The 23,810-nt window shown below is 41.8% G+C and overlaps 1 protein-coding gene across 1 annotated transcript in view; it reads left to right on the plus strand.

Annotated features, from left to right (window-relative positions):
* DSCAM (DS cell adhesion molecule) overlaps window positions 1-23,810 on the plus strand; it is a 632,908-nt gene that overhangs the window by 508,070 nt on the left and 101,028 nt on the right. Inside the window, exons 17-19 of the mRNA XM_073360366.1 lie at window positions 2,692-2,932; window positions 4,665-4,811; window positions 7,057-7,212. Of these exons, the coding sequence (XP_073216467.1) occupies window positions 2,692-2,932; window positions 4,665-4,811; window positions 7,057-7,212 (544 nt within the window). The remainder of the gene's footprint in view (window positions 1-2,691; window positions 2,933-4,664; window positions 4,812-7,056; window positions 7,213-23,810) is intronic.

Below are 23,810 nucleotides of genomic sequence, written 5' to 3' on the forward strand. Positions count from 1 at the left end.
TGGCTAGTGCCAGATGCTTCAGAGGGAGTGAACAGAACAGGGAAATTGTGGAATGATCTATCCCTTGTTGTCCAGTCTCCACTTCCGGCAGTCAGAGGCTATGGACACCTAGAGCATACGGTTGTGTTCCTGATAATCCTGGCTAATACTCATTGATGGACCTATCCTCCATGAATTTATCTAGTTATTTTTTGAACCCATTTATACATTTGCCCTTCGCATCATCCCCGGGCAATGATTTCCACAGGTTAACTGTATGTTGTGAGAAGAAGCACTCCTTTATGTTTGTTGCCAAGTACTAAATTACTGCCAAGTAATTTTACTGGGTGACCTGGTTCTTGCTATATAAAAAGTACAACAGTAAAACATTGCAGCTAACATTTTCAAACCTGCTCACGTAGAGTAAGGCTCCAAAATCCATATTTAGGCACAAGCTGGTCAGGATTTTTTCCACAACCGTTTTTTTTATTTTGGTCAGAAAATGCTGATTTGTCCCAACTGAAACTTGGTGCAGCAATATATCAGTTTCAACAAAACTTTCTGCAGTATAGGGTGGAGTTTCTGGTCAGAAAAAGACACCCATTCCAGAATAGCTAATCGGGTATGTCTGCACTTCAACCTGCAGGTATAAATTCTCGCATGAGGAGACAGACCCATGCTAGCTCTAATCAAGCTAGCACACTAAAAATAGACTGTAGCTGTGGTGGCAGGAGCAGCAGGCAAGTCTAGTCACTCCATGTGCATGCCCAGCATTTCAAACAGGATCATACTCAGGGTATCTAAGCCCCTGCCTCTACTGCCACATCTACACCCTATTCTAGCATTTTGGTTTTCAGACATTCAGCCTTTGAACAGAAGAAAACCAAAATTTTCCCTTGAGATTGTTTTCACAAAAAAATTAGTTTTCCATCTAAAAACAGTTTTGACAGAAAATTTTCAACAAATTTTCAATTTCAACAAATTATAAGAAAAGGACATTTAAGCAAGAAAGTGAATGAATGACCAGTTAACTGAGTATTCTAATACTTCTGCTGTCTATGCCCTGGTGGGCTTTTTTGTTTTGTTTTCTTTTGTTTTTGTTATTTTACTAAAACAACAAAACTACACTGTCCATTCACAAAGATGGTCCACATTTTATGCAATGATTATGAAACAGAGTGCGCAGTGCTTCAACCGAGAAAACTATTTGCCTTTTACTTGCTCACTTAACCACTAAAATATAACTGTGATATTTCCTTCTCAACTGGAACAAATGTTCCGCATTCCCATGAAGATATCCAGATTTTTACAATTCCAATCAGGTTCCCCCCTGCTCCCAATGGTAAAATATGAAGTTTTACAATAATTTAATGAGCAACAAACTGTAAATGTATTGAGACTATGATGCCACACTGGCAGCTAATGCATTTTTTATAAGATGTGACTTTTTAAAGAAATGTCTTCAATCACCCAACAGAACAGTTATTCAGGAAACCAAGAAAAATAACTGGTCTATTATATATCAGAAAGCATGGTTCTAGTCCCACCTGAGGTCTCATGTATGAACTTAGGCCCTGATTCTGCATTTCTTTTGCATACTTTTGCTGAAATCAGTGAGGATTTGGGCTTAGTGATTAGGCAATGTATATTTGTCTTTACTACTTCTTATTACCTAAAGGTCCACATTGAAACAGTAAATGAGGAGGCAACCACTGTCTTAGAAAATTTGTTGTTACTGGGGGAATTGAAGTATACTCTTGTCCTAAGAAAAGATTCCTGCCTGTAGCTTCGTCTCCTTTTTTGGAAACCAAATGCAGTGGAAAATAAACAAGGCATCTGAAAATGAAATCCTGTTACTCTAGGAAATCTGGTTATAGACTTCAGTATGGTGTGCTGATGGTAGAGGGAGAGCTTGTTTGGGTAGTCTGATGGGATCTGTGTGTGTATTAGTTTTTGTACATGGACCCTAAGTAGTAGTTGTAATTTTTACAATAATTGTATATGCACCCAGTGCATTAGATAAGAACATTTTTACAGGCAAATTTCAGTAATTCAACAAATTTCAGCATCTGTGTAAGTGGAAACATAACAAACATTTCTGTTACTAATAGACTTTCTCACCAAGTTAACAATGCTTATTTTATTTTATACTGTATTTTATACTACAGTCTACTGAAATGGAAAGATCTGTCAGTCAGAGTGCAGGAATCTTGTATGGTGACTCAGAACTAAAGTGTACAATACATTTCCTGGGCACATTTTTTAACATTGGATACCAAACACTTGTTTCAATAGCCATTCAGTGTAGAAATTCCTACATTCTGATTCACTACTGCCTTCAAAGTTCATCTATGTGCCCACAACAGACATGGCTGCCTCAATGTCTTGATTTATCCAGGAAAAACTTACAAATCTAAATGAGGTCTCAAAAATATTTCACCATTAGGCATTTTAGTAAAATAACAGTCTGGAATTCTTTTTAACTGGATGATTATATCCTGGGTAATAGACAACTTGGCCTGAAATTTGTTTAGCATAGTAAAGAGTTGTTGCCTGATGAACAGTGACTCCCTCAGTTTATTACTTAAAAATAGAGTGGTGTTCATTTAAAGAAATCGTTGACTTTCTGTGCAGTTAAAAGTGCTTAAGGGACAGAATTTATTTGCATTTCCACATATATTCTTAACATATAATATTTCCTATCCTGTTCAGGCTCCAAAGAAGCACTTGCAAAATGGAATTATTCGTGGATACCAGATAGGCTACCGAGAGTACAGTGCAGGGGGCAATTTCCAGTTCAACATCATCAGTATTGACACCACTGGAGATAGTGAAGTTTATACCCTGGATAACCTGAAAAAATTCACCCAGTATGGCATGGTAGTACAGGCATGTAACCGGGCTGGAATAGGACCTTCTTCTCAGGAAATCATCACCACTACCCTAGAGGATGGTAGGTCCTAGGCAAGCAAATATCATATATACCATTGCACACATTTTATGATTTCTTTATCAGGCCTTTTATTCCCATGGATGGATATGTTGACCTAATTGTATCTACTGCCTGATTAGTGTTCATTATATAGTGGATAATAGAATGGTTACATTGGGAAACAATAGTTATATTATAGACAGGTGGGAGGGAACAAATCAGCCTGCATGTTGTGTACAAATTTCAAATTGCTAGCTATACAATATAGTTCAGTTTAAGAAATATGACTATTCTGATTTAATAACATCTCCAGTTGTGAGAGAACTTGATTTAGAATGTACCCTTTCTTAGAAACACCCTTGTTTTGATATTGACTCGTTTGCCAATTTCATGCTCTCAACGTAGGATCATAGTGTGGTTTGATATCTCTTAAAGTAAAAATCCTAAAACTGAAGTAACTATTTTTTTCAGAGAAGTCTGCTGTGAAACCCAGAGCTGTGTTTATGCAGTAACATAATTTGCCAGCCTAAAATGAGACATGAGTTTTTCCAAGAATGTCCAAACTAATAAAAGAAAAGTCACTGGCACGTTCTGTATATTTCAGGCTGTCCATTGAGAAAAGTAATTCAGAATTATTTTTCTAAACCACACAGAAGAGCATTTCTCAAATAATGATAGAGAGTCCTCTAGTGGAAGAAAGAGTTATTCCATATACTATAGAGAGGACGTTGATACTTTAAAACAGTATAAAAGTAAATTCTAACACAAGCAACCAAGGAAGATATCAAAAGGCAGATTTTTAGCAATTTAAATTGGCATAAATCCACTAAAGTCAATGTCAGTTTACACCAACTGAGAATCTGACCTTATGTATGTTAAACAGAGTAACACATTTGTACGTTCTTGAGTATTACAGTGTTTGAGGCATACGCTTCAGAGAATTCTGGTGTTTTACATTTACTGCAAATCCTGTTTGTACTAGACAGAGTATAGCATGATGGAAGACAATTCACTTAAACATGCATGTTTTTACTACTGCAACAGGTGTAAAGTTTTTCTGCTTTATCTGGCACATATGGGTTTTTTCTTGGGAACATTTTTGTAACATCACTGTGAGGTCATTATGGGAATTGGGGATAAGATAAATCAAGAAGGCAAATCGATAGATTAACAAGTATTGCATTTGAAACAGGAATTACTAAATATAAATTTGTTAAAACTGATTGAAAATTTGAAAATGTTCTAAATTTTTGGGAAAAGGGGTTGAAATTTTTCAAAAAACTGTAAATTTTGATTTAGAAAAATCTCAAATATATTCAAAAAATCCATTTTTATGTATATTTTAATCAGCTCTAGAATTTATTTTCCTTTTAGTAACAAGGGAAAATCCTAATGAAGGGCAAGTCAGTGAGGGAGAAGGAGTGGGTCCAAAGACATTTCTGGGAAGTGAACTGTACTCTCAAAAACAAACGTAGCCGTAACCAAGCAGTTCCATCAGTAGCAAAGTAGAAACTCAGGTTCAAATAATGGATTTTGCTTAAGTGATGAAAATTGAAAATGTAGTAGAAAGGGACTCTTCCAAGAAGTGGGAATGATTGTTATTTAATTTGTGTCTCCAATGAATTTTGAAAAAAATATATGTGTGCATTTTAAGCATTCGGTTTCACATTGGTGACTGTAATCTCTTAAGAGTACAGTTTTACTTGTCCACAGAAGTTATCTAGAGCTAAAATTGGTGAATATCTCATTCCAGTGCCCAGTTGCCCACCAGGGAATGTCCAAGCCACTGCTACATCACCAGAAACTATCTCCATTTCCTGGTCTACACTTGCCAAAGAAGCCCTGAATGGGATTCTACAGGGATTCAGAGTTATTTACTGGGCTAATCTCTTGGATGGAGGTAAGCAGCTTTAACCAACCTATCAGGTGTTTGCCAATAGCAATGACAGGATAACAGGCAGATCATGGCAGTTAATATCATTTTGTCCTCTGGTGTGAAAAGCATATCAGAAAACTAAATTTTCTTTCATCTTCATTTTACACAGAGCATCATACATCTGTGTCTGAATCATTTTGTAGAGAGCTTTGAGTTGTTGACAGGTTGTTACAAAACTATTTATGAATACACACGTGTTCAAAAGAGAATTTTGGCAAGTGTGGGAGTATCATCAGTTCCTCTTTACCTCCTCAGAGATGAAGCTACTGCCTTTCCTTTAAAGATTACATTGCTAGTTTTAGCAGCATTATCAAAATACTTGTTATCTGATTATTCATCCAGGAAGAACAACATTAAACACAGGAATCCTTGTTTAAATGTCACAACCGTTTTTAAAAATATATTTTTGAACTACTCAAAGGGTTCTTGTTTTCAGGGGGGGAAAAGAAACCTACCTGGCATTTCTTTTTCTTAAGGTCAACAGAATTACCTCTCAAATCATTTGTATTATGGACTTGTCTTCAGTGATTGGCTTTTGAGGGGATTTCTGTTTTGTAATTAGTAAATGGCTTGAAGTTATTTCAACCATTTTGGAGAATAAACAAGTTGCAGTTTATCTGACACTAGCACTTTTCATCTCCATGTGATTTGAAACAAAAATTACATAGTGAAGTGTGTGTGTACACTAAGTAGTGACACTGTAAACATAACACCATCCTCCTCAATAGATTTGCTCCCTGTATATTTTTTTAATAATGTGCTGACAATGTGCTTTTGCCTCCACAATTAGGGTGAAGGAAGGAAACAGGTTTGGGGCAGCTTTTTTCCCCCCACATGTATTTGAAGTGCTCAGATGTTTGGAATGTTAACATAGATCCTAAGGGAAGTGGATTAGTGGGGAGAGAACAAGTGAGGTGGTCAAGTGTGCATGCATTTATCACATTCTGCAATTTATCATGATATCACCTCAATATTTGTTTCCTTTTTGTGGACTTTAGTGAACAATACATTTTAACTCTTTTTTTAAACTCTTGCTAGCAGTGCAGAGCTGTCTCAGCTCTGGCAGAATGAGCTGGATTATATTCTAGTGTGTGTACCCATCAATAGAATACTTAATTAAATTCCAACTGTCTTGCCAAGTTCTGTCCTCTGCTAGTTACACCTGTTCAAACATGAGGTTGCGCAGTTGTAAATGAGGACAGAATGTAACCCATAGGCTCACTATTACTAGTGATAATGCTCAAGTCAGAAATTTTTTGAGGTACGGTGACTACTCATTGGTGAATGAAAAATAAAGATGAGAAAATATGCAGTCCTGATTCAAGACAAGGTAATTTTTTTTCATTGATTTCAGTAGGCTTTGGATTAGGCCCTACACTGCTGAAAAGCTACATTACAGTATAGCCTACTATACCCTGCAAAACGCAGCTATTGGACCTGAAATTTTAACTTTGAATGTCCTTATTTTGTTAGCTATATTTTCTGTTCTAGTTGTTCTTTTAAAGCATTTTTGCACATGAACACTTCCCAGCTTAATACATTGAGGTGTATGTGATGAGCCACATCTCTCCATGCAAGTGAATTTGGTTTTACCTCATTTAAATCTATTGTTAACTAATGCTTCTGACCATTGTGTTCTTTACAGTAGAGCTGGGCAAAATTTTTCAGACAAAAAGCGTTGTTTGTTGGCTTTTTTCAGACACGAAAACTGTTGTAAAAATTGTTGACGTTTTCTAATGTTTTTATTTTGAGGGGAAAATGTTGCATCATTATTACCAATTTTTAAATTGTAACTATTGTCAGTACCATTATAGAAATATTTCATTTACCGAAAATCTGTTTCTCAGTAAATGCGAAATTTCAATAACCATTTTGACAGTGGTTTTGATATTTTTGCTTAAAATTTCAATTTTAAAAAAAAGGCCAAATAAATTATAAAGTTAAAAACAAGTTTGCTGTTAATCATGTGAAATGGAACTGACATAAAAATTTCAAATGTTGTCATTTTTTCCCATCTGCTCTATTTTATAGTTTTGATCAGTGTGAGCATTTAAGGTATCTATTTTATAATCACAAAATATTCTTTCTCTTTCATGAGTGAATATTCTTTAATCAGAAGATTCCCCTTTTATTTTCATGCCAAGATAGACACGTATGATTAAGAAAAGAATAGCATTGCCAATAACTTGGTTCACTTTTTGTTCCCTAGAGCTGGGAGAGATTAAAAATGTCACTACTACACAGCCCTCACTAGAGCTTGATGGCCTGGAAAAATACACCAACTACAGCATCCAGGTTTTGGCATTCACACGAGCTGGAGATGGAGTCAGAAGTGAACAAATTTTCACCCGCACTAAAGAGGATGGTAAGAACTAAGAAATTCTCCATTGCCAGCCTGACGTGATAGGAGACTGCTTGATTTGGCCCAGATTTTCAAAGCAATGTGTGTACAAAACCCAGTGTGCATACACAAACTGGGTTTTGCATGCATAGCTCTTGAGTTGTGAGCACATGTTCGGTGCTATGTGCCCAATTTAAAAAAAAATGGGCATTTCTATTTATTCATTCCTTTTATGGCCAGGTTAAGCATTAAGGCCCCAGTTCAGCAAAGCATCTAAGCACATGATTAATTTTAATTATGTTAGTATATTTTTTTTAATGTAACAGTAGCCTATTTAACAACTTTGACATGTTACTGTTTTTGAATTATCCTTGAGATAGACTTTCTAAATCAGTAGAAGGTAGGAGCCTAACCTGCTTAGGCACTTTTGAAAATTCCACTAAGCACCTAGCTGCATCTTTGAGCACTTTAATGCCTTTGAAAATCTGTTCTCAAGAGGTCAGGGATGTTTTGGCAGAGATAGGAGTGTGAGGCACAGAGACAGAGGCACAGAGCTGATGGAATAATATTAGTTCAATCATTTCTTCAGTGACATTTGTGATTTTTTTTTCAAATAAATGAGTCAATAACTTTTTTCTTTATTATTCATCCAATTTATAGATAATGCATAAATATTAGTAAAATTGATATGGACGAGGATTTACAGAAGTGCGTAAGGGAGGGGGTGTCCAACCCCTACTGACTTTCATTCATTGAAGAATTCTATTCAGTTAATCAAACCAAGTATTAAGGGGTTGGTTCTGAAATTTACCCCCACTTTAATGTCACTTTACACTGATGGAGTGGTGTCAAGGGACCTCACAGCAAATGAGGATCAGGCTATTGCAGGGTGGCACTGGGCCTTTAAGAAGGAAGAGGCTACGCACATGTGACTCATCAGCTGCCTCCTAACTGGGTCTTAAGAGGTCACCTGGCCCATATAAAATGGGAGTTGCCTGGAAGAGTTAATGAGGGAAAGGGCAGGTGAGAGCTGTCAGGGACCAAAAGACTGGAGGTGCTTGAAGGAAGCTGTAGGAGATTTCTGGGGGAAGGCTGAAAGCAGGAGAGCAGCAAGTTGGGTTTGCAGGCTGGTCTTCCTAAACCAGCGAGCTAGGGCTGGAGGCCAGAGAGCAAGAGAGGGTGTTGCCTGCTGACTTCTAAGCCAGAGAGCCAAAGCTACGGGCTGAAGGCAAGGGAGCAGTGTAGGGCTTACCAGCTGACATCGCTGTGGTGTAGAGCTGGAGCCAGGTGAGCAATGGAAGGGCCCATCTGCTGGCCTGTGTGGGATATGAAAAGTTAACTGAACAGGAGGAGCGGTGGTGCCCTCCTAATGAGGATGAACTCCCATCAGAGTGGCTGGGGGAAGAGTGTTCCTGCTGGGAAGAGTGGATTATATCCCAGCTGGAAGGTCTAGGGAGGCTGACCTGGTTAAAGGACGAAAGTGAACTGAAGAAGAGCCCAGGAGTGATGGCAGACACTGCAGTGTGGTATGTGAGATGTTGAGGAACTAGATGTCTTGGGGTTTTAAGGGACTGTCTGCACTTGGGTGATAAATGGACTGTTTGGGGACTGTTGTTAAGGGCTATTTGCACTATATTTTTGTAATAAACTGGTCCCAAGGAGAGACCTTATTAGGCAAGAGACTGTCATGGAGGTTTTGGGCTGCCTGAGAAGGGAAACTGAGGTAGTTGTGCCTGTTCTGTCACAGTCTGCTACAAGAGGGCACTCCAGGCAGAGCCACCCTACAACGCATGCCCTTAATGTATATTTCTTTTCATTATTCACTCAGCTCTACTCAGGCTATTTGTTCTCAGGCTTGTTTTTCTTTTCAATATTTACATAGTTCCTTTTATTACTTTGATCAAAGATGGATTAACAGCAAAAGCAGGAGCATGTCTTATGATTCATAAATATAGTTCTACTTCCAGAACTCAGTAGAAGCAGCTATGTTTTAATTCCTTTAGAGAGACAAGGTGGCTGAGGGAATATTTTTACCTTTATCTTTTATTTTTCAAGTTCATTTATTTTTCAAGAGCTCGTCTCTCTCACGAAAAGAAGTTGGTCCAATAAAAGTCATTGCTTCAGCCCCCTTGTCTCTCTGATATTCTAGGACCAACACAGCTACCACAACACCGGAAACTCCTTTAGTTCATCAGCCGCAATTACTCTGTCTGAAACTGCCTTGAGATGCTGCTTCCCACTCTATGTCTTAGCCACACCCCAAAAAACACTGAAATCCTTTTAAATCATTTTGTAAGACTATATGTTTGGGCCATCAGTACATTGAGTCAGAGGAAGTAGAATCATAGGACTGGAAGGGACCTCGAGAGGTCCTCTAGTTCAGTCCCCTGCACTCATGGCAGGACTAAGTATTATCTAGACCATCCCTGACAGGTGTTTGTCCAACCTGCTCTTAAAAATCTCCAATGATGGGGATTCCACAACCTCCTTAAGCAATTTATTCCAGTGCTTAACCACCCTGACAGTTAGGAAGTTTCTCCTAATGTCCAACCTAAACCTTTCTTGCTGCCATTTTCACCCATTGCTTCTTGTCCTATCTTCAGAGGTTAAGAAGAACAATTTTTCTCCCTCCTCTTGTAACAACCTTTTATGTACCTGAAAACTGTTATCATGTCCCCCCTCAGTCTTCTCTTTTCCAGACTAAACAAATCCAGTTTTTTTCAATCTTCCCTCATAGGTCATGTTTTCTAGACCTTTAATCATTTTTGTTGCTCTTCTCTGGACTTTCTCCAATTTGTCCACATCTTTCCTGAAATGTGGTGCCCAAAACTGGACACAGTACTCCAGTTGAGGCCTAATCAGTGCGGATTAGAGCAGAAGAATTACTTCTCGTGTCTTTCTTACAACACTCTTGCTAATACATCCCAGAATGATGTTTGCTTTTTTTTGCAACAGTGTTACACTGTTGACTCATATTTAGCTTGTGGTCCACTATGACCCCCAGATCCCTTTCCACAGTACTCCTTCCTAGGCAGTCATTTCCCATTTTGTACGTGTGCAACTGATTGTTCCTCCCTAAGTGCGGTACTTTGCATTTGTCCTTATTGAATTCCATCCTGTTTACTTCAGACCATTTCTCCAGTTTGTCCAGATCATTTTGAATTTTAATCCTATCCTCCAAAGCACTTGCAACCCCTCCCAGCTTGGTATCGTCTACAAACTTTATAAGTGTACTGTCTATGCCAATATCTAAATCATTGATGAAGATATTGAACAGAACTGGACCCAGAACTGATCCCTGCAGGATCCCACTCATTATGCCCTTTCAGCATGACTGTGAACCACTGATAACTACTCTCTGGGAACAGTTTTCCAATCAGTTTTGGACCTACCTTATAGTAGCTCCATCTAGTTTGCATTTCCCTAGTTTGTTTATGAGAAGGTCATGTGAGACCATATCAAAAGCTTTACTCAAGTCAAGATATACCACATCTACCACTTCTCCTCTGTCCACAAGGCTTGTTACCCTGTCAAAGAAAGCTATCAGGTTGGTTTGACACGATTTGTTTTTGACAAATCCATGCTGACTGTTACTTATCACCTCATTATCTTCTAGATATTTGCAAACTGATTGCTTAATTATTTGCTCCATTATCTTTCACGTACAGAAGTTAAGATGACTGGTCTGGAATTTCCCCGGTTGTCCTTATTTCCCTTTTTATAGATTGGCATGATATTTGCCCTTTTCCAGTCTTCTGGAACCTCTCCCATCTTCCATGACTTTTCAAAGATAATCTGTAATGGCTCAGATATCTTCTCAGTCAGCTTCTTGAGTATTCTAGGATGCATTTCATCAGGCCCTGGTGACTTGAAGACCTCTAACTTGTCTAAGTAATTTTTAACTTGTTCTTTCCCTATTTTAGCCTTTGATCCTACCTTATTTTCACTGACATTCACTATGTTAGACATCCAGTCACCACCAACCTTCTTGTTGTGGCACTCCAAAATGCCGTGAACTTGAAGTTGCTATAGATGTGTCTCTGGCTTCAAGAAATGTCTAAAATTATTTTAAAATTGTAAAATACAGTAATATGTTCTCAAAGGACTTTTGCATTTGAGGTGACAGGAGAGCCAATGTGGCAATGTTTGAGTAAATATTCCATTCCAGTGACCTAGCATTGAGGGCTCAGCCCCCATATCAAGAGTGGATCATGCTGCTCCAGGGGAGCTCAGGAAGAATTCTGTCTCAGGGAGGCAGAATTTCTCTCAGAGCTCCTCAGAGTATAGAGGGAGAGCACCTGCTGCTATGTCCCTTCAGGGAGAGTAGAGCACACTACCCAATGTGTGCTGGCCAGTTTTATGATGGAGGGGCTCGGTCATGTCTCTCCCTTCTCCCTGACTCCTTTTGGGTGTCTTGCTCCCTGGGACGCATGGAGTGAGCAGTCTCCACAGTCTGAAAAGCACAGAGGCAGTGACTGAGAAAGGTAAGCAGCAGGATACGGACCCTGGACTTCAGGAAAGCAGACTTCGACTCCCTCAGGGAACGGATGGGTAGGATCCCCTGAGGGACTAACATGAAGGGAAAAGGAGTCCAGGAGAGCTGGCTGTATTTCAAGGAATCCCTGTTGAGGTTACAGGGACAAACCATCCCGATGTGTCGAAAGAATAGTAAATATGGCAGGCGACCAGCTTGGCTTAACGGTGAAATCCTAGCGGATCTTAAACATAAAAAAGAAGCTTACAAGAAGTGGAAGGTTGGACATATGACCAGGGAAGAGTATAAAAATATTGCTCGGGCACGTAGGAATGAAATCAGAAGGGCCAAATCGCACCTGGAGCTGCAGCTAGCGAGAGATGTCAAGAGTAACAAGAAGGGTTTCTTCAGGTATGTTGGCAACAAGAAGAAAGCCAAGGAAAGTGTGGGCCCCTTACTGAATGAGGGAGGCAACCTAGTGACAGAGGATGTGGAAAAAGCTAATGTACTCAATGCTTTTTTTGCCTCTGTCTTCACGAACAAGGTCAGCTCCCAGACTGCTGCGCTGGGCATCACAACATGGGGAATAGATGGCCGGCCCTCTGTGGAGAAAGAGGTGGTTAGGGACTATTTAGAAAAGCTGGACATGCACAAGTCCATGGGACCGGACGAGTTACATCCGAGAGTGCTAAAGGAATTGGCAGCTGTGATTGCAGAGCCATTGGCCATTATCTTTGAAAACTCGTGGCGAACGGGGGAAGTCCCAGGTGACTGGAAAAAGGCTAATGTAGTGCCAATCTTTAAAAAAGGGAAGAAGGAGGATCCTGGGAACTACAGGCCGGTCAGCCTCACCTCAGTCCCTGGAAAAATCATGGAGCAGGTCCTCAAAGAATCCATCCTGCAGCACTTACATGAGAGGAAAGTGATCAGGAACAGTCAGCAGGGATTCACCAAGGGAAGGTCATGCCTGACTAATCTCATCGCCTTCTATGATGAGATTACTGGTTCTGTGGATGAAGGGAAAGCAGTGGATGTATTGTTTCTTGACTTTAGCAAAGCTTTTGACACGGTCTCCCACAGTATTCTTGTCAGCAAGTTAAAGAAGTATGGGCTGGATGAATGCACTATAAGGTGGGTAGAAAGTTGGCTAGATTGTCGGGCTCAATGGGTAGTGATCAATGGCTCCATGTCTAGTTGGCAGCTGGTGTCAAGTGGAGTGCCCCAGGGGTCAGTTCTGGGGCCGGTTTTGTTCAATATCTTCATAAATGATCTGGAGGATGGTGTGGATTGCACTCTCAGCAAATTTGCGGATGATATTAAACTGGGAGGAGTGGTAGATACGCTAGAGGGCAGGGATAGGATACAGAGGACCTAGACAAATTGGAGGATTGGGCCAAAAGAAATCTGATGAGGTTCAATAAGGATAAGTGCAGGGTCCTGCACTTAGGACGGAAGAACCCAATGCACAGCTACAGACTAGGGACCGAATGGCTAGGCAGCAGTTCTGCGGAAAAGGACCTAGGGGTGACAGTGGATGAGAAGCTGGATATGAGTCAGCAGTGTACCCTTGTTGCCAAGAAGGCCAATGGCATTTTGGGATGTATAAATAGGGGCATAGTGAGCAGATCGAGGGATGTGATCGTCCCCCTCTATTCAACATTGGTGAGGCCTCATCTGGAGTACTGTGTCCAGTTTTGGGCCCCACACTACAAGAAGGATGTGGATAAATTGGAGAGAGTCCAGCGAAGGGCAACAAAAATGATTAGGGGTCTGGAACACATGACTTATGAGGAGAGGCTGAGGGAACTGTGATTGTTTAGTCTGCAGAAGAGAAGAATGACGGGGGATTTGAAAGCTGCTTTCAACTACCTGAGAGGTGGTTCCAGAGAGGATGGTTCTAGACTATTCTCAGTGGTAGAAGAGGATAGGACAAGGAGTAATGGTCTCAAGTTGCAGTGGGGGAGGTTTAGGTTGGATATTAGGAAAAACTTTTTCACTAGGAGAGTGGTGAAACACTGGAATGCGTTACCTAGGGAGGTGGTAGAATCTCCTTCCTTAGAAGTTTTTAAGGTCAGGCTTGACAAAGCCCTGGCTGGGATGATTTAATTGGGGATTGGTCCTGCTTTGAGCAGGGGGTTGGACTAGATGATCTCCTGAGGTCCCTTCCAACCCTGATATTCTATGATTCTATGATTCTATGACTGTGCCTGGTTCAAGAGGGGGCTCCTTTAACCCTTCTCCTCCCTGCAAAGCCACAGAGGTGTTAAGCAGTATCTGGCCCTAAATCAGTAAGCCCAACCTTTTCAGATATTGCAAGAATCAGCTCAATGCCCCTACTGTTTAATTCTTCAACAGGGAATCTCATTTAAGATACGTAGATATGTATGTAGATAATGTCACTATTTCATATCTTGCACTAGCTTCACTGCAGTTATTTTAATTCTGATACAGATCTTTGCTAGGATAGTGAGAGAGTTAAAATTAGAAATGGTCCAAACTGAAGCCCTGGAGCCAAACACCCCTGAACTTTGAGGAAGTTAGCATCTGAACGATGCTGCTGGCTGCTCTTTCTACAAACTCTGGTAGTAAATATCTGACATTTTTGGGGGTGTTCAGATCTGGAGAGCTCATATCTTCTACTTGTGGTCGGTCATCTCTACTTAAATTAAGGACCAAGTATACTGATCTTCAGTAATAAACTTATTCTTGAGTGTCTTTACCTTACCATCAAGCCTCCTACTTTTTTATTATTATTGGGTTATATCATGTCGTTTTTGTTTTTACGTCAGTAGGAAGTAAAATCTGCTCATATTGGGGGAGGGATAGCTCAGTGGTTTGAGCATTGACCTGCTAAACCTAGGGTTGTGAGTTCAATCCTTGGGGAGCATTTAGGGATCTGGGGCAAAAATTGGGTATTGGTTCTGCTTTGAGCAGGGGTTGGACTAGATGACCTCCTGAGGTCCCTTCCAAACCTTGTATTCTATGAAGGTTTCCTTAAATCAGTGGCCTGGTATGTCCCATATTATTGATAAAGGCACATTGTGGCCATTCATCACTTAAATATGGGTTACCAGCTCTGATATATATGTCCATGAATCCAGAATATCTTTAGCAGCCCTGAAATTGAGAAAATATTTTCTTCCCAAGTAGCAAATTTAAACTGTAACCCAAGTGATAAGGAAATCAGGCTAGAGAAAATTAGTTTGGATTTGGATTTCTTGTAATGATCAATGCTGATTTTAGACACCAGAGGTCAGACATAGCTGCTGTTGAGCTTAGGAAATGAGAGAGGTTCCAGTTGAGAATATGAAGTGAGGCTTCCTTTTAAGGTGGCATCATTTATGTTTTTGCACAGCTTTTCTCCCCATGAGCCTTCAGAAAAAGTAATTGTTCCTCTCAGAGATCCTTGTGGCACCATGAGAAGTGGAGCAGAAACTTCCTATTTTAAGAATTCATTGCATTTTCCCCTACCCTTTTCACTCTCAATGGAGCCACTCATAAGCCAAGTGTCATCTTCACCCGTGGATTTATTTTACTGATCATTAAAAATTAAAATAGATTTTCTAATTCTCTCCCTCCTTGGGTTTAAACTACATTTTCACAAGCTATTGTATTTGATGGCATGGGGATTGAATTACTTCCTTCATATTTCTTTATTGGAAATGATACATTATAAAACCTTAATTGAAACAATGAATCTCTATTCTTTATTAGAGAGACCCATTGAGCCAGATCCCCAGCTAGTGTACATCAGCACAGCTCCGTTGATTTCAATGGAACTACACCAATTTGCACCAGCTGAGAATCTGGGCTATTAACTCACTCAAGTTCAAAAGGGATACTCAGATGTGGATACATACTGCCCAGTTTGGCCTTATGTGGCAGCCTTAATCTGCTATGCCTGAGTTTGTATGATTGCATAGTTGCCATATGCCGCTTTTGGGACTCGGATGATCCAGAAGGATACACATGTCTTTCTTTTCAAATGCACTTTTTTATTTTAAAACATTCTGCTCATATTGTCTAGAGGGTATACAAGTTTAGGCAGCAGCGTCTTTTTGTCCACCCAAAACCGTTGGGTGCTAGACATAGTCGTTAGTGGCTTGGCTCTGTATACTGCAGAGTTGGAATCCTGTGTACAGAGTAAAGCTCTGCTCTCACAGGGGTGATAGAGCCTTCAAATGCACCATTCACAGCACTTTAGCCTCCCAGGTGTCTGGTACTGTGAAGAAAAATAGCCAGCTACACACCTGCTGAGAGAGAACTCCTGGAGCCACTCTGGATCCCCACTCTCTACCATCAGTAACTTCTATTCCCCATCCTAGTCCTCTCAGTATAATTGTCCTCTCCATGTTGCCCCTCCTCTCCCACCTTTCAACATATTTTCACGCAGCCACAGGGATACCACAAAGCGCTCCCTTTCCTGCATAGCATGAAACATACTATCTCTATGCTGTTTTTAAGCTCCTATTGTCCAGGGAATGAGCTTGGGGTCCAATGTCTGATTACAAGGACAGCTTTAAGTGGTGTTTAGTGTTTTGGTGTTGTCTTTCTTTCCTCCCAACTCACCTTTATTCTGTCTCAACCTTGGCAGTCACTGAAAAGCAGTCCATAGTACATGCCATGTCTAGCTTGTCATTGTTAGGCATTAGAGGACTCAAAGAGCTTGTGAGAGCGATGGAAATCTCAGGCTGCAACCAAAAGATCACCTTCGAATTCACCCTCTTAAAGTCACTACAGCCATTAACCAATTTTGAGAGAACATGTGGGATTATCTGTCCTATCATAACCAGAAGCTATTAGGTACAGTCAGTCAGGAATTTTCCAACAAAATACTTTTTCATGGGAAAATATCAGTTACTTGAAATCTAAACTTTTAGTGAGAAGGGGTTGGTTTCAATCTCTCTGTCTATATATTTTTGAAAAATGAAAAAAAAAGTAAAATTGTCAAAGTCCTGTTCTGACATTTTTAAAATGAAATGTTTTGATTGACCCAGTCAGTATTTTTTCTAGATTATCAACTCACAACATTTTTTGTGATTTCAATTTTTCATTCTGTTTTGAGACAGAAAAACATTCAAAATCTGAAAAACTCTAGCAGGACGGGAAGATCATTTCCTGCCCAGCTGTACTATTAGTTCCATAGAAAAGAGTGGCAATGGGTGACAGTGGCTACCAGTATAGGACTCTGAGCATGTTTCTCATAATAAAGTCAGCAGCACATATCACCACCAAATGTAGGTTCTTCAGAATATTCAGGGATCACATTTAATAAGCATCCCAGTTATTTTATTATATAAACCCACTCTATGCTCCAGGATAGAACACCAAAACCCGAGACTTTCACAGTCTCATATAGTTTTCCTGAATGCAGAAGCTGGATGTGTGTGTAAGTATGTTTGTATATATATCTAGAGAGAGAAGCAACAAGGAGTCCAGTGGCACCTTAAAGACTAACAGATTTATTTGGGCATAAGCTTTCATGGGTAAAAAAACACTTCTTCAGTGGCATAGTGGTGGGATTAACCTGAAATCATTTTGAGATCCAGTTGAGATTTTTTGAACTAGAAATACAGATTTTAAAAAGGAATTTTTTTTTCCTTTGGAAAGGAAGTCCAGAAAGCAGCTGAAACTGAAAGCAGCTTGTTTTTTCTCTGCTTTGTGGCCAAGCAGAGACAAAAGGGGATTATCTTTGTGAATTGCAGGTTTTCTTTGCCTGGAGGCAGGGTACTTAACTCCTTCAGGGAAATTCACAGTCTTCCAACCCAGAGTTGGTTTTTTTTTCTTCCTAAAAGTAAATGGGGGGGGGTGTTCTATCCATTTGCTTTTTCTTTGGGCTGGGGAAGCAGGTTTCCAAGTAGTTGGAGGTTTTTTGCTTTAATTTGGGCCCAGAGCAGAGACAAGGGAATTGTCTTTTTCTGTAGACTGACAATCACTATCAGAGAATAGGTATTCTATTCCAGCACAGCAAAGTTTTACAGCCAAGTTTTGTTAATTTATTTCTAAACCTCGGGTGTAAAGTTAGTTAAAAACAGAGGTTAGAATGACAAAATCCGCAGCTCAGCTACAGCTGGAATTAGCCAAATTTCAGGCTGAGGAAAGACAAAGGGAACATGAAAGACAGATAGAACTCATGTGGCTGAAGAAGGAGGAGAAGGAACAAGAAAGGGAGGCAGCAAGAGAAGCAGAACAACACCAAGCGGCTGCTCACAGGAGAGCTATGGAAGCAAGGGACAAAGAACTGGAGGAGAAGGAAAAAGAGAGGAAGTATGTGGAGGAGATGGAGAAGATAAAGGCTCAACAGAATATCCCAACAAACCCTAGTAATCCTTCTCCAAGTACCACTTCCCATCCCAGAAATATCCTACAAGGCAGACGATGATCCTGAGGCCTTCCTAGAAAACTTCGAAAGGGCCTGCCTTGGGCACAACATCTCTACTGACCAATACATGGTAGAGCTGAGGCCGCAGCTCAGTGGACCCTTAGCTGAGGTGGCAGCTGAAATGCCTAAAGAACACATGAACAAGTATGAACTGTTTAAATCCAAGGCGAGAGTCAGAATGGGGATAACACCCGAGCAGTCTCGTCGGAGGTTCCGAGCCCTAAGGTGGAAACCAGACATGTCATTTACCCGACATGCCTACCACATTGTGAAACATTGGGATGCCTGGATATCAGGAGCAAGTGTTGAATCTCCAGTAAATTTGCCCTTCCTAATGCAAATGGAACAATTCTTAGAGGGTGTTCCTGAGGAAATAGAAAGATACATCCTAGATGGGAAACCCAAAACTGTAATCGAGGCAGGAGAGATTGGAGCCAGATGGGTGGAGGTGGCAGAGAAGAAGAAAACTGGTCGCAGTTGGAGCGGAGACCAGAAGGGACCACCCCAGACCACACCCTATTACCGGGGGCCGCCCAAAGCCCCACCTACCTCCCAAAGAACCCTCCAGACCCCTTATCGTCCCACCACCCCATTCTCCAGCAACCCTCCTCGCCCCAGTGACCCGTCAGCTGGACGATGTTTTAAATATAACGAGCTGGGGCATGTAAAGGCCAACTGCCCCAAGAACCCCAACAGATTACAGTTCATTGCACCGGAATCACACCAGAGGTCCACAGGCCCAGATACCTCCCAGATACCCTTGGAGCGGAGGGAAACTGTGAGTGTGGGCGGGAAGAAGGTCACCGCGTGGAGGGACCGGAGCACAAGTGTCAGCTATCAATGCTTCCTTAGTGGACCCCAATTTAATCAACCCAGAGATCCAAGTGACGATTCAACCCTTCAAGTCCAACTCTTTCAATTTGCCTACAGCCAAGTTGCCTGTCCAGTACAAGGGCTGGTCAGGAATGTGGGCTTTTGCAGTCTATGATGATTATCCCATCCCCATGCTGTTGGGGGAAGACTTGGCCAATCATGTGAAGCAGGCCAAGAGGGTGGGAACGGTCACCCGCAGCCAGGCTAAACAAGCCGTGAGGCCTAGCTCTGTTCCGGAAACTTCTATCAGGACCCAGTCAGAAATGATGGACCCGGACCCCAGGCCAATGTCTGCAACAGCAGTAGTGGATCCAGTCCCAGAGACCCAGACAGAACCAGTCCCAGAACCGGAACCAGCCGAACAACCAACACCAGACCCCGTGTCAGCACTGAATCCAGTACTTGCAACCTCAACACCAGAGGGCCCCACCGAACCTGAACTGGCAGCAGCCGATAACCCTACACCAGAGGCTCAGCCGGAGCCTGAATCCCAACAGAGCGGTTCACAGTCAACAGAAACAGCTCCATCCCCTATATCGCTTCCAGAGGGACCAAGCCTAGGTCCACAATCCAATGAGGAACTGATGTCTCCAGCATCAAGGGAACAGTTCCAGACCGAACAGGAAGCAGATGAAAGCCTCCAGAGAGCTTGGACGGCGGCACAGAGCAACCCACCGCCTCTCAGCTCTTCTAATCGATCCAGGTTTGTTGTAGAAAGAGGACTTTTATACAAGGAAACTCTTTCTGGTGGACACCAGGAAGACTGGCATCCTCAGAGACAGTTGGTAGTTCCAACTAAATACCGGACCAAGCTTTTGAGCTTAGCCCACGATCATCCTAATGGCCATGCTGGGGTGAACAGGACCAAAGACCGTTTGGGGGGGTCATTCCACTGGGAGGGAATGGGCAAGGATGTTTCTACCTATGTCCAGTCTTGTGAGGTGTGCCAAAGAGTGGGAAAACCCCAAGACCAGGTCAAAGCCCCTCTCCAGCCACTCCCCATCATTGAAGTTCCATTTCAGCGAGTAGCTGTGGATATTCTGGGTCCTTTTCCGGAAAAGACAGCCAGAGGAAAGCAGTACATACTGACTTTCATGGATTTTGCCACCCGATGGCTGGAAGCAGTAGCTCTAAGCAACACCAGGGCTAAAAGTGTGTGCCAGGCACTAGCAGACATTTTTGCCAGGGTAGGTTGGCCCTCCGACATCCTCACAGATGCAGGGACTAATTTCCTGGCAGGAACTATGAAAAACCTTTGGGAAGCTCATGGGGTAAGTCACTTGGTTGCCACTCCTTACCACCATCAAACAAATGGCATGGTGGAGAAGTTTAATGGAACTTTGGGGGCCATGATACGTAAATTCATAAATGAGCACTCCAATGATTGGGACCTAGTGTTGCAGCAGTTGCTCTTTGCCTACAGAGCTGTACCACATCCCAGTTTAGGGTTTTCCCCATTTGAACTTGTATATGGCCGTGAGGTTAAGGGGCCATTGCAGTTGGTGAAGCAGCAATGGGAGGGATTTACACCGTCTCCAGGAACTAACATTCTGGACTTCGTAACTAACCTACAAAACACCCTCCGAACCTCTTTAGCCCTTGCTAGAGAAAACTTACAGGATGCTCAAAACGAGCAAAAAGCCTGGTATGATAAACATGCCAGAGAGCGTTCCTTCAAAGTAGGAGACCAGGTCATGGTCTTAAAGGCGCTCCAGGCCCATAAAATGGAAGCATCGTGGGAAGGGCCATTCACGGTCCAGGAGCGCCTGGGAGCTGTTAATTATCTCTTAGCATTCCCCACCTCCAACCGAAAGCCTAAGGTGTACCATATTAATTCTCTAAAGCCCTTTTATTCCAGAGAATTAAAGGTTTGACCGTTTACAGCCCAGGGAGGAGACGACGCTGAGTGGCCCGAAGGTGTCTACTACGAAGGGAAATGTGGTGGTGGTGTGGAAGAGGTGAACCTCTCCATGACCCTTGGGCGTATGCAGCTACAGCAGATCCAGGAGCTGTGCACTAGCTACGCGCCAACGTTCTCAGCCACCCCAGGACTGACTGAACGGGCATACCACTCCATTGACACAGGTAATGCTCACCCAATTAGAGTCCAACCTTACCGGGTGTCTCCCCAAGCTAAAACTGCTATAGAACGGGAGATCCAGGATATGTTACAGATGGGTGTAATCCGCCCCTCTGAAAGTGCATGGGCATCTCCAGTGGTTCTAGTTCCCAAACCAGATGGGGAAATACGTTTTTGCGTGGACTACCGTAAGCTAAATCCTGTAACTCGCCCAGACAACTATCCAATGCCATGCACAGATGAACTATTAGAGAAACTGGGACGGGCCCAGTTCATCTCTATCTTGGACTTAACCAAGGGGTACTGGCAGGTACCTCTAGATGAATCTGCCAAGGAAAGGTCAGCCTTCACCACACATCTCGGGCTGTATGAATTTAATGTACTCCCTTTCGGGCTGCGAAATGCACCCGCCACTTTCCAGAGACTTGTAGATGGTCTCCTAGCGGGATTAGGAGAATATGCAGTCGCCTACCTTGACGATGTGGCCATATTTTCGGATTCCTGGGCAGACCACCTGGAACATCTACAAAAAGTCCTTGAGCGCATAAGGGAGGCAGGACTAACTGTTAAGGCTAAGAAGTGTCAAATAGGCCTAAACCGAGTGACTTACCTTGGACACCAGGTGGGTCAAGGAACTATCAGCCCCCTACAGGCCAAAGTGGATGCTATCCAAAAGTGGCCTGTCCCAAAGTCAAAGAAACAGGTTCAATCCTTCTTAGGCTTGGCCGGTTATTACAGACGATTTGTACCGCACTACAGCCAAATCGCTGCCCCACTGACAGACCTAACCAAAAGAAACAGCCAAATGCTGTTCAGTGGACGGAAAAGTGTCAGAAGGCCTTTAACAAGCTTAAAGCGACACTCACGTCTGACCCTGTACTAAGGGCCCCAGACTTTGACAAACCGTTCCTAGTAACCACAGATGCGTCCGAGCGTGGTGTGGGAGCAGTTTTAATGCAGAAAGGACCTGATCAAGAATTCCACCCTGTAGTGTTTCTCAGCAAAAAACTGTCTGAGAGGGAAAGCAACTGGTCAGTCACTGAAAAAGAATGTTACGCCATTGTCTACGCTCTGGAAAAGCTACGCCCATATGTTTGGGGATGGCGTTTCCACCTGCAAACCGACCATGCTGCACTGAAGTGGCTTCACACCGTCAAGGAAACTAACAAAAAACTTCTTCGGTGGAATTTAGCTCTCCAAGATTTTGATTTCAACATCCAACACATCTCAGGAGCTTCTAACAAAGTGGCTGAAGCACTCTCCCGTGAAAGTTTCCCAGAATCAACTGGTTAAAATCGTCCTTGAGATGTGGAAAATATTGTTAGTCTTTATGTACTTGGTAGTATATTTAGAGATGCATGTGTCTTATTAACTCTGTTTTTCCTAGAGCTCCAGGAAGAAATCCCAGCCAGTGTTTCACCCTAGCTGAGATTTGGGGGGCGTGTCATAAATATAAAGGGAAGGGTAAACCCCTTTGAAATCCCTCCTGGCCAGGGGAAAGCTCCTCTCACCTGTAAAGGGTTAAGAAGCTAAAGGTAACCTCGCTGGCACCTGACCAAAATGACCAATGAGGAGACAAGATACTTTCAAAAGCTGGGAGGAGGGAGAGAAACAAAGGGTCTGTTTGTCTGTCTATATGCTAGTTTCTGCTGGTGATAGACCAGGAATGGAGTCTTAGAACTTTTAGTAAGTAATCTAGCTAGGTATGTGTTAGATTATGATTTCTTTAAATGGCTGAGAAAAGAATTGTGCTGAATAGAATAACTATTTCTGTCTGTGTATCTTTTTTGTAACGTAAGGTTTTGCCTAGAGGGGTTCTCTATGTTTTTGAATCTAATTACCCTGTAAGATATCTACCATCCTGATTTTACAGGGGGGATTTCTTTATTTCTATTTACTTCTATTTTTATTAAAAGTCTTCTTGTAAGAAAACTGAATGCTTTTTATTATTCTCAGATCCAAGGGTTTGGGTCTGTGGTCACCTATGCAAATTGGTGAGGCTTTTTATCCAACATTTCCCAGGAAAGGGGGGGTGCAAGTGTTGGGAGGATTGTTCATTGTTCTTAAGATCCAAGGGCCTGGGTCTGTAGTCACCTAGGCAAATTGGTGAGGCTTTTTACCAAACCTTGTCCAGGAAGTGGGGTGCAAGGTTTTGGGAAGTATTTTTGGGGGAAAGATGCGTCCAAACAGCTCTTCCCCAGTAACCAGTATTAGTTTGGTGGTGAAGTGGGTTTTTTACCCACAAAAGCTTATGCCCAAATAAATCTGTTAGTCAATAAGGTGCCACTGGACTCCTTGTTGTTTTTGTGGACACAGACTAACACGGCTACCCCCTGATACTAGAGAGAGAAGATTATTGAATTTCACTGTTTAGTAAAAACAAACTTGGATTTACATGTCACAGCAATATCCCTCAGGGTTTTATCTAAATATCCCCCAGGATAAATATCTAAAATGAAAAATTATTAGCAATTAAAGTTTGTCAATATCTACACGTTATAGGAGAAAATATAGGAATCCAGTGAAAAGTAAAGCTTTTCATGTGTCTGGAAAACTCTAGATCAATTTTGAGTTAATCCTTCAGCAGTTGACAGATAAGAACTGCTCCCGTCAGAACCTCTCCCCATGGATCAAACACTAATTTGGCAATAAATTATTTTAAACTCGCTTATCTAGTTGCAGTGATTTTCAAGAGACATTACTAACCATAAAGGATTCTCCCACTGGGCTAAGTAATAACCCAGGAGAGCCAGGTTTCATTCTTCAGCAGCAGTAACAAATAGCATTTCTGACAAGCTGGATAGAAATATTGA

Source organism: Lepidochelys kempii, chromosome 1, assembly GCF_965140265.1.
Source record: "Lepidochelys kempii isolate rLepKem1 chromosome 1, rLepKem1.hap2, whole genome shotgun sequence".
Classification (NCBI taxonomy): domain Eukaryota; kingdom Metazoa; phylum Chordata; order Testudines; family Cheloniidae; genus Lepidochelys; species Lepidochelys kempii.